Raw genomic sequence first — 11,416 nt, forward strand, 5'->3', positions numbered from 1 at the left:
CAGTCGCAGTGCTGTTTTCTGATGTATGGAGACATGTTGGTTTTTATCTGACAGCAGGGAGACAATGATCAAAAGGTTTTTTTTGTCCTTAAAACAGAAGAACTCTTTCATTCTTCTTCCAGACCATGGTCTGTTTCCAACAGTGAATGTGCATGTCATGGGTCTGGACACTCACTCTTTCAGCAAAACCCAAAAATCATGTTTTCCACTTCCTTAAACCTTTTGTGGGCTTAACTTAGAAATGGTTTGACACCTTTCTGTGCTTATCCTCTCTCTGCTGTCTTCCCTGATTTCATGTATTGTATCTGTTCTGTTTGTAGATTGCAGCAAGAAACGGGGCGGGCAGGAGCCCACTCAGTCCACATGTCCAGATAACTACAGGGATTAAAGGTACAAGACCTGTAGAACAGTGTGCTCAACAGTGTTTCTATTCTTTTTGTTGCAGTTATTTAGCAAAATTATCTTGCAGAGTTGTGGCTTTACAGCAGGTTTTCTAGAGAAGGCACATTATGACACCATTAATGTGACATTAGCTCTGTAATGAAGGCAATTTCCATGTTCCGTATTTCATCCTTTGCTGTAACAGGTAAAACCTCACACACGCAATGTTTTTCCCACATAACTGTGTGCGTGTGTGTGGGGGGGTGGGGGTGCGTGTGTGTGTGTTTTAGCCCCATCCAAGCCAACCCAAAGACCCCAAGCAGTGCTGGGCCAAGGAGGGGTTGCCATGGTAACCCACAGGAGCATAACCATCCACATGCCTGCCTGTTTCTATAGTGACGACAACGGACCAATCGCAAAAATCCAGGTCATCGTGGCCGAGTCAGGGGGTATGACAGTAAACACTTTTTAGTTAAATACACTTGAATTTCTCCTTTTCTTATTATAAGAGTGCACCACCTTGCCCACAAAAAGCTCACACTCACTCACTCTCCAACTTTTATTCTGTCACAGTGAGGGACAGTGAGAACCTGACCAATTGGAAGGGAGCCTATTTTCACCATCCTGCTCCTTACCTCACTGACGCGGGGTTCCCCAACCCCACCTGCTTAGCGAGGGACAGGGCAGCAGTTATGCTCATTGAAGACGGTCGCAGTGTGTCTGGAGATGACCCGTCCCTGCTGAACCACACTGTCACAGGAACCTATATGATTGGAGAGAACGACAACTGCATGGGACATAACGACACAGATCATTTCTGCAACGGACCTCTGAAGTCCAACACCGTCTACGTGTGAGTGTACTGGAAGCATTCTGGGCAATGAAATATTTTAAAAAATTGAAATAGGTTTTGAAAGAATAAAAAGTTCCTGTTGTTCTGCTGCTGTTTTATGTCAACAGGTTTAAATTCAGAGCCACGAACATCAAAGGCCAATACACAGACTCGGAATTCTCAGAGTATATCAGAACTACAGGTAGGTCTTCAAGAAAAGATCAAGCATTAATTACTCGTCTTAAAGTACTGTGCAAAAAATTTAAATAAGCCCTAATTTATTTGGAGTTTGCCTCCAATACCATAATAAAGCAACTAAAGTCCAAAAGCAAACTTTAAACGACTTTCTTGAACATCATTGAAGTTGCATATCGTATTCTCAGTTCATTGTGAAAAAAGAGGTTCACGTACTTCATTAATAGCCCAACATTGTAGGCGTGCTGTGGTGGCGTAGGTAGGCGCGACCATATTTGGAGGCGTTGAATCCTCGACGCGGCCGGCGCGGGTTCGACTCCCGAACCCGGCGACATTTGCCGCATGTCTTCCACCCTCTCCTTCCTCCTTCCTGTCAGCCTACTTTCATAGAAGGGACACTAGAGCCCACAAAAAGACCCCCTGGAGGGGTAAAAAAAAAAAAAAAAGCCCAAAACTGTGATGAAATTCATTCTGATGTTGGGTGTATGTAAAGTTCTGATTATAAGTGTATATTGTCCTTGCTTGTTTTTAGGTTGCTTTAATGTTTTCTCTTTCACTTTGCAGTGGACGGACTACTGACCAAAGAGGAACAAATCATCCTGGGTGTTTTGCTGTCATTCTTTCTGGCTGTGTTCCTCATCCTTCTCATCTGTTGCTCAGTCAGGTGAGATCAATCAAAAGCATATGAAACAACTGTATAATATCTCCACCGCACAGTTTAAACATGTCAGGTTTTTTTTCAGTGATGGTAACTGCTCAGTCGACGTTTGTTTCCAGGATCCATCAGCGTAAGAAAGAGGGCGGGACTTATTCACCCAGAGAGGCAGAGATCATAGAGACAAAGTGCAAATTAGATCAACTGATTGCTGTAGCAGATATGGAGCTGAAACAAGAAAAACTCAATCGGTAAGCCTTTGTTATAGAACCATCACTTTGCCAATTTGTGTAGAAGCAGACTGTTCAACTTTAGACTTGATTTAGCTTTGCAAGACAAGATTCCAAATCTATGTGAACAAGGTGAAAATCCTCTTTGCTGCTGCCAACTTGATGTGCAACTTCTGTCAGCACAGGATCATCTAGCAGTGTTGAGTTTGTTCAAAAAATAGACACAGTAGCTGCAGCGGCAACAAGATACAACACAGCATTGTGGCTTTGTAATTTCCCTTCTCGTCAGTTTTCTGCAGAACAGAGAAATCATTCTGTCTCCTTTATTCCCAGCCAATCTCTGCTACAAAACAGGAATCCAACTTTTCAGCTTCTTTTCTTTGCTTGCAGAGAACAAATTGTCCCACAACTTGGTAGAAAACCCCACTGAACCCCACTAACAAACTCCATGTTTGTTAGTGGGGTTCAATTTGTTCAATCTATTGAACATTTTCAAGATTTTTTTTTTTTTTAAATCAACGACTTTCTGAATCTAAAGTGTCAATACCTTGCATGTTAGCACTCATACCCTCCAATGCCATCAGAAAAGTCAATAAAGATTTTCTATTGCAAACATTTCTATAAAGCCTTACAGTAGAGTATTACTGTGGAAAATAATTTCTTCCTGTAAAAGGCTCCAGCTGTATTTCAGTGTGATTTATGAGCTGTTCCACATGCGTTCATGTGGAGGTATGTCCACAGATTTTCAATTATGCCCAGGTCAGATGAAAAGGCAAAGCCTACAGTGGGATTTTTATTCCACAGTAGAAGCTCTTTTATCTTCTGTTACCTCCCGTGTGTTGTTTTTTGGCTTCCAGAGTTTTCTGTTATTTATTGAATGTGTCCTGTGAAATATTCCTATGTCAAAGGATCCAAAGGATGATTTATGAGTCTTGCTGCACTTTGCCGTCTTATTCTGCATAGATTTGCTCATCAGGCTAAACATGTTTATTTTCACATTACTGGATTCGGCTTAAGTGTGTTTCTTTTTGTTGTTAAGAACCTGTATTTTTTGACCCATTAACGAAAGCCATACATACCTTTGCAACATTAAATCAGTATGTCAGCACTCGCACATTATCTTAACTTAACCCAGTAAAACTTTGGCTTTGATTTGCATCTCAGTCATTCTGAGGAGCTATTCTTTAAGGATGTTTTAACTGTTGTCACCTCACCTCAAAACACCCATATCCATCCATCCATCCATCCATCCATCCATCCATTTTCTTCCGCTTATCCGGGGTCAGGTCGCAGGGGTAGCAGCTTCAGAAGGGAGGCCCAGACTTCCCTCTCCCCAGCCACTTGTTCCAGCTCCTCCGGGGGAATCCCAAGGCATTCCCAGGCCAGCCGAGAGACATAGTCCCTCCAGCGTGTCCTGGGTCTTCCCCGGGGCCTCCTCCCGGTGGGACGTGCCTGGAACACCTCACCAGGGAGGCGTTCAGGAGGCATCCTGCCCAGATGCCCGAGCCACCTCAACTGGCCCCTGATTAAATGTTTGCAGGCTAAGTCAAATATACAAACAGAAACATATTCTTCCCGCGTTTCTGTGTCAGCAGTCGGAGCAAGTTCATTGATCTGTAAATTTGATACCTGCTCACTTCAAATGAGACCTCAAATGATTATTTTTTAGCACTGTCTGAACGCCTCCTGAACTTCCCTCATTTTTTTTCTCAGAATCGTCTTTTATCTTTACGAGTAGAGAGATGATAGCAGGTGACTCATCTAAAACATTTAGAATGACAGTTCCTCCTCTTCACTGTTCACTCACTTTTCATACTAAAGGCATTTCACTGTAGTCATTTGGGCAGCGTCTCTTGTTTCCTCCTCTCTGATATGACCAGAATATCATCCCAGCTCTGACAGCACAGTGAGACGTGTTTAAACACGACTTGTCTCACAGTTAAAGTAACACACCTTTCCTTGTCACTTCCCAACTCTCCTTCACTGCAGACGTTTACATCCACTCACACAAGCTGTCTTTCTCTCACTGAACATTTGTCTCCCACCAGGTATTCTTCCTTCTTCTTTAGGCGGAAAGAGATTTATGTCATCCAGTAAGTTGGGCGTTTAGTGTGTGTGTGTGAGGCTCATTTTGACATGTTTGCATGTTTTATTCTTGTTTTGTTTTTTTTAATTCCCCAGACAGTATGCTTGCGTGCGTGGGTGTGTGTGTGTCATCATGTTGCCTATTAAGGTTTGCGTCAAACCCTCCATCTGTGCAGTTTTAGAAAAGCTTTTGTGGAGGCTGATAGTTCAATGAATCAGTGACATCAGTGTTTTACCAACTGCCTGCATGTTTTCCTCCATCCCTAGTAGAGGGATGAACAGCTTTGCTGAAGCTCCTCTCCGTAAAACCGTTTTAATTTGTTTATGCAGCCTAAAATCGCTTGGAAGACAGGGGGCATAAACAGTAAGCTTCATCAACTGTTGAAGATCTGAGTAGATTCCACAGGAAAAGACCTGCTCACTTTTCATGTAACCGATCATCATTGTCATTAGGATGAAAATCAAGGCATGCATCAGTGTTGTGTGGATTTGATTTCAAAAAATGGTTTAACCCTCTTTTCTAAAGGGGGTTTTCTAAACACATATCTTGGTGTACTTTCTGCTGTGAGGATTAGTTAAATTTTTACGGACAGCGATGCCAAAGTGTGGGTTGCGATCATTGCATTCATTTGTTTATTTTGCTTCTATTTTTGACCAGGCTGCTCAGCTACAGGAAGTCGCTCAAGTAAGTCATCTTTTATAAATGATGCGAGCATGCACACAGCAGCTGCTGGAGGAATCAGCATGTTCTTCATGGCTCCGTGCCTCTCGTAACCTAAAATAAGTTGACATAGAATGGTGCATTGTTGACTCTTTCTGTCGCTCGCAGTCAGTGCATTTCTCTCCCATCGTCTCTGTCAGGCCTGTCAACAAGAAATCCTTCCTGCAGCACGTGGAAGATCTGTGTGCCAACGACAATGCAAAGTTCCAGGAGGAGTTTTCAGTAAGTGTTTGGCTAAAACCCATGAAGACCTGAGCCCTGCATATGCAACACCTTGCAAAAGTGTTCATAAATCTTCTACTTGTCCTCATTTATTAATGTTTCTACCACATATTTATAGGTGTTTAATTTGGATTTTATGATAGAATAACACAAAGTAGTGTTATAACACCTAAGGCATCATGCAAAGCAAGATTTCTAAAATGACTTTAAATACAGAAATTACAAACAGAATTGCTAATGGGATTCTTTTGCCAAACCTTGAAAAACAGGTATACATGAGAAAATATTTTGAAGGGAAGAGATTTTGGATTTTCACATAATGTTGCTTTCCAACCTTGCATGAATGTTTGTGCTTCCTTCTCTTCCCGGAGCAGCAACAAAACCCCAAAACCATAAATCTTACCCGACTGCACAAACCTCTGACGCTCTCATAGATTTCCCATATTTAATGTCTCAATTAGTGTAATCATTTTTAATGAGACAAGTCAAGTTAGTTTTGTAAGGTTTAAAGTAATGGCCCAGGTAGCTTATGTGAATGCTAATGTGAATGTGTTTGATTTTTTTTTTCTTATTAATTATTCCTCCAGGATCTCCCAAAGCTGCTGCCGGACCTGGCCACCACAGACGCTGACCTGCCATGGAATAAATCCAAGAACCGCTTCCTCAACATCAAACCCTGTGTGTGGTTAGACTAGAAATGAGTCTTATTTTCTGTTTCATTGTGCCTCTGCAGAGCTACATTTCACACTGTTCACTGAACGGTTTTCTCCTGTTTTGTCTGCATTTAGACAACAACAACCGAGTGAAGCTGCTCTCAGAACCAGGCATGGCAGGATCAGACTATATCAATGCAAGCTTTGTCTCGGTGAGCTATCACTACTAAAACAACTGTCATAAATTCTGATCAGAGGTTTATTTTGAGGACTATATTTCTTGTTTGCTCTTTGCAGGGTTATTTATGTCCCAATGAGTTCATAGCCACTCAGGGTCCTCTGCCCAGCACAGTGGCTGACTTTTGGAGGATGATCTGGGAGACAGGAACTCGCACTGTTGCCATGCTCACGCAATGTTATGAGAAAGGCAGGGTGCGTCGTTAGAGACGTGACAGAAATCAGAGTACAAGTAACATTTCGGGTCTTCCCTCCATGAAGGGATAAACTTTTTTATGAAGATCTGACAAATGCTTTGTGTGCTGCACTGTTGACATTTCAGATTCGGTGTCACAAGTATTGGCCTGAGGACAACAAGCCAATGACGGTGTTTAGTGACATTCTCATCTCTAAAGTGTCAGAAGAAGTGCTTCCTGATTGGACTGTCAGAACACTGAAAGTAGAAAAGGTAGCAAAGCCTCCTGAATACAAATACACAACTCCTGAGCACACACATACATTGCTCTCCAAATGTATACGTACACAAAAACAACATTTGTGGAAAAAGCCTTCTCGCTTTGATAGGTGGCAAGATAAACTCCGACTTTCATTTAGCTTTGTGTGTCACTTTTGAGTTACAGCTATGATTGTAGATAAGGGCAACCTTTAACAAGTAGGTCCTTCCTTGTTGATATTTTTTTTGGATTTTGAAGAGCAACACAAATCAAAGATTCTAAAATAAATGTACAAAAATGGTAGCAGCGAGATTGATTTAATAGAAATTCTTTCCTTGTTTCCTGGAGATAGGCACCAGTAAGCCATGATGATGAACAGATAAGCTGGTGTAAAAACTTTATATTTTAGTGTAATACTACTTGACATTTAGCAGAGTTTTTGCTCAACTTTAACTACTATTGTTGTTATTCTTATCAAGGCAAGTGAAGTTTATTTGTGTAGCACATTTCAGTGGATCAAAGGGATTTACACCAATTAATTAAATCGCTTTCTTTAAGCTAAACAAAGTGAAATTTCCTAATAATGAGCTGAGTATTTAACAGGTTACCCCAATTTTTACACTAAACCACATCTATTGCTCTCTGCAGCATGGTCACTACATTTTAGTCAAACACTTCAACTACACTTCATGGCCTGAGCACGGGGTCCCAGAATCCTGCAGCACCTTGATTAAGTTTGTCAAAGCTGTCCGAGCACATCGCCATGACAACTCCACTATAGTGGTCCACTGCAGGTAGGGTAAAAAGAATAGTTTGAATATCCAAAAGAACATTCTGATTATAAATAGAAACACATTCCCAGATTCTGGTGTAAGTGCGGTTTTGGTTTTCTCCTTGTTCCCTCAGTGCGGGTGTGGGAAGAACAGGCGTGTTCGTTGCTCTCGATCACCTCATTCAGCACGTCAGAGATCATGACTTTGTGGATATTTATGGGCTGGTGGCTGAGCTGCGCAGTGAGAGGATGTGCATGGTGCAGAATCTGGTGAGTTCAACAGGAGACAAAAGCTAGATATCAGCTATTTGGATTTTGATACCACAACAGACACAAAACTCAAAAAACGTTGAAATAACTGCTAAACACAACCAAGTTTATAAAATTTGGATTTAAAATCCCAAAAAGAATCATCAAGAAAAAAAAAAGTTGTCTCCCAACTAAAATGATCTGAACTGATTTTACCACATGAATGCCACACAGCTGTAAGGTTATGTAAATGCATAACAGATATTTGAATAGAAAATAAGCAGATCCACATGTGGTTGGCTCCATTCCAAATTGTCAATGCTCTGGCGTTATCCTTAATAAAAAAGATTTATTTTGTATAACTACTAGAATAATCTGCCAGTGGATTAGGGGGAAATGCAAAACAGCAATCTCCTTCTTGAAACAGCATGATCCCATCTGGAAATCACCTCAGTGATTACTTAAGTGATTTCCAGGATTGGCACGGTGCCTAATGTGGGATCCTCTGCTCATTTTTCTTGTCTCATCAAGGTTTTCTCATGTCTACATTTTCAGCACACTTCAATATTTAGATTCAGGATTGAGTCCCACACTGACTGTCAAAACAAAACCTACACATATGAGTCTTTTAGGTTGTGTTGTACAGTGCCTGACATAAGCATCAACACACCTGGATCGTTGTCACATTTTGTCGCAATACAACACATTCCGGGGCATTTAACTTATATGTATTTCATTGCAGCTTTAATTTCCACAAACACAAATGCAGTGGGAACACTAAAGATTCAACTGAAAATCAAAACATTAAGAAAAAAAATGATAGATTTGTTATGAAGCTTCCAAAAGTGAGCAAAAAACAAAAGGGTTCAACCTCCAGGTCAGTTCCTCCTCTTCACAAGGTAATACAACTCCTTCAGGTATTTCAATGTATTCAAACTGATCCATGATTCCCAGCAGGAAATATATAGTACCAACTCCACAGTATGAGAAACATCCCCATAACAATCAACTGGTTTAAGTGTACTCTGGCTTGAATTCAGTGTTTTGGGATCCGTAATAGACTTCACATAGTTACCAAAGTACCACAGTAGATCATAAGCACCTCATTGCCTATGATTGAAGACATCTAATAAGTCTGACTATTCATGACCCTTTGAGACCCTTTGTGCCAGGACCCTGTCTTTTCACCACAAAGAACGAGGGCACACAAGGCACAAAACAAGCATCTCAGAAATAATTTCTGTCCTCACATTGTGATGAGTTCTCTAAAACAACTCCTGGCCATGCTGGAGACCCGGACAACCTGTTATTGAGTTTAGTTTATTTCTAAATTTTAAGCCTGTATAATTTTTGTTGTCCACCAAACTGCTTTCAACTGCAGAACCTCTCGAAAGTTCTTAAAAGCATTCTTCCTTTCATAACAATAAAATATTACACCAGTTCTTTTTAGGATGGTCAATCTGATTGTTGGCAAATTGTAAACTATTCAACACATGTTGTTTTACCAAGTATGTGATTTTGCAAGGACTTCCTGTCACAAAGTCGTGGCTTCACATAGGCATCATCTAATTGTTATAGTTTTTACAAGTCACTGTACAGCATCTTTGATCAAATTTGTTTGAGGACCTTCATAATACTGCACAAATCAGTTCTAACAGATTTGTGTTCAAAGCAAATAAATCGGGCAACATGATAACATTTATGCACACACAGTCCTAGCTTATTGTACCATTTCTGCTTTATTGTCAAGAGAATGTTGTTTTCAGCATATGTTTAGAATAAAGGTGACATAAAGTAACATCTGGTCTGAACCATCATTATCAATCTGTGTTTGCGCTGTCAGGCCCAGTACATCTTCCTCCACCAAAGTACTCTGGAACTTCTGAACAACAAAGGCAACAGTCAGTCCATCTGGTTTGTTAACTATTCAGCTCTGGAGAAGATGGACTCTTTGGATGCCATGGAAGGTAAATAACAAACACAAACATAAGAATACAAACTTCACACAACAGTGCAGTGCTCAAACCAAAGATTTGTGTTTGTTTTCAGGTGATGTTGAGCTGGAATGGGAAGAGACCACCATGTAAACCACTGACAGGAGGAAGATTTCTAAGATCTTTTCTTGGACCATGGGACCCTCAACTGAACCTCCACTGTGTACACAAATGTAGACGATCAATAAAAAAGACCTGGAAAAGAACAAGACTTAGATGTTCCACTTCAAACCCTTTTGTCTGTCCAGTTGTTACTTTCTTGCACATCCTGTCTGCTTGTTTCCAAAGACAGGAAGAGAAACTTTTGGAGGAGCTATAAATATCAGGAATAACATGGACAGAAAAGAGAGCATGAGCTAACTGTGAGACTTCTATCTTATCTGTTCACCTGCAGGTACTTTGCACAACTGCATTGCATTACTTTAATGTTATCTGTTTTTTAAGATAATTTATTAAGCCAAAATGGGATTTTTTGATTCTCTTTGTAACTTTGTTTGCGTTCAGGTATTGTGTATGCTTCTGATTTGCAAACTCAAAGCATTTTCTCTTGCCTTGATACTTGACAGTGAAACTTTTCCCCATGGACTTGCTGTCATCAAATGTTTATTAGCTTTTGATATTAAAAAGAAACATTTTAAAAGTAAAACTTGCCAGTGCTGGTTTCAATTGAATTGGGAGATGGGGTGTTAAAAGAGGTTATATCGTGCTTCGGTTTGTTTTTTATCTCTTCAGATGACTGAACAGATTTTGATGTAATGCATCTATAAAATAACAAAGTCAAATGTCTACATCAAACCTAAGTTGTTGATTTTTTTTCCCTGGGACTTAGCTTGAATATAAGTCTTTGATTTAGGAACAATGCCATAGCACTCTTACACAGTCTACAAAAGTTTGTTTTTTGATTGGCATCATGACCAATTCCACCATGGTGAAGGTGACTGACCCCACACTTGTCCCACAGTTTACCTCCTTGTGTCAGTAAACCATAAAAAGTTGGTGTGGCTGTTCACAAAGTTCCCAAAGGATATTAATGGGAAGTTGAGTGGAAATAAAATGTATGGCAGGAAAAATGCACACAAAATATGACCAAAAACACAAGTACTATAAAGAATAGTCCATTAAAGAGCTAAGGGGAGAGTGGTGCAAAGTCCGGATAGAAGTTAATTCTGCATTTTATTTTAAATTCAAGGTTTCTGAATCTAGAGAAAGCAATAAGAGGCAGAGAATCACAGTTGCTGGAGGACATGTCTGATGTTTCTACAGTCAGTAATGATTTCAGTTATTCACTAGTGGGAGTCCACAGATTTGCTATACCTAAACTCAAATCAGCTGTCTGCTAGGAAATGGTTGAACTCTTCCCTCTGCTGAGTGGCTAGAGGGTATGGGCAATACTCCTGTACTGAAAATTATTTTTATTTGCCCAATTTAGTATTCAAATTTTCTGAGAAACACATTTTTCTTAGGATTTCATTAAGAAAAACTAATTTATCAAAAATAAATCCCTGAAATATAAAGCTCTGCATGTATTGAAACATGCAGATTGGATTTAATTGTTTAAATGGAAGTTCTGCCAAATTAACCTTTTTAGATTTTTATTATTTTTAGTATTAGAGTATTCCCTAATACTCTAAATTAATGTACTGACTTTAATTTAGAGTATTAGGGATTATTTTGCATCGATACATTCTTTCTATGTAGTGGATTGGTGAAAAGACATCAGGGTTTCCCCCAGTGTGTTATAAGCCACCAGGCTTTA

At 40.1% G+C, this 11,416-nt stretch overlaps 1 protein-coding gene across 1 annotated transcript in view; it reads left to right on the forward strand.

Moving 5' to 3' along the window:
- ptprq (protein tyrosine phosphatase receptor type Q) overlaps positions 1-10,455 on the forward strand; it is a 38,725-nt gene extending 28,270 nt beyond the window's left edge. Inside the window, exons 33-49 of the mRNA XM_028004553.1 lie at positions 321-390; positions 672-830; positions 955-1,234; positions 1,342-1,415; positions 1,973-2,072; positions 2,186-2,314; positions 4,342-4,386; positions 5,037-5,063; positions 5,240-5,321; positions 5,909-5,999; positions 6,110-6,186; positions 6,272-6,406; positions 6,534-6,659; positions 7,294-7,439; positions 7,552-7,687; positions 9,510-9,633; positions 9,716-10,455. Coding sequence (XP_027860354.1) covers positions 321-390; positions 672-830; positions 955-1,234; positions 1,342-1,415; positions 1,973-2,072; positions 2,186-2,314; positions 4,342-4,386; positions 5,037-5,063; positions 5,240-5,321; positions 5,909-5,999; positions 6,110-6,186; positions 6,272-6,406; positions 6,534-6,659; positions 7,294-7,439; positions 7,552-7,687; positions 9,510-9,633; positions 9,716-9,753 — 1,839 coding nt within the window. The 3' untranslated portion in view covers positions 9,754-10,455. The remainder of the gene's footprint in view (positions 1-320; positions 391-671; positions 831-954; positions 1,235-1,341; positions 1,416-1,972; positions 2,073-2,185; positions 2,315-4,341; positions 4,387-5,036; positions 5,064-5,239; positions 5,322-5,908; positions 6,000-6,109; positions 6,187-6,271; positions 6,407-6,533; positions 6,660-7,293; positions 7,440-7,551; positions 7,688-9,509; positions 9,634-9,715) is intronic.
- The last annotated feature ends 961 nt before the right edge of the window (positions 10,456-11,416 follow it).

This window comes from Xiphophorus couchianus, chromosome 2 (genome assembly GCF_001444195.1).
Source record: "Xiphophorus couchianus chromosome 2, X_couchianus-1.0, whole genome shotgun sequence".
Classification (NCBI taxonomy): Eukaryota; Metazoa; Chordata; class Actinopteri; order Cyprinodontiformes; family Poeciliidae; genus Xiphophorus; species Xiphophorus couchianus.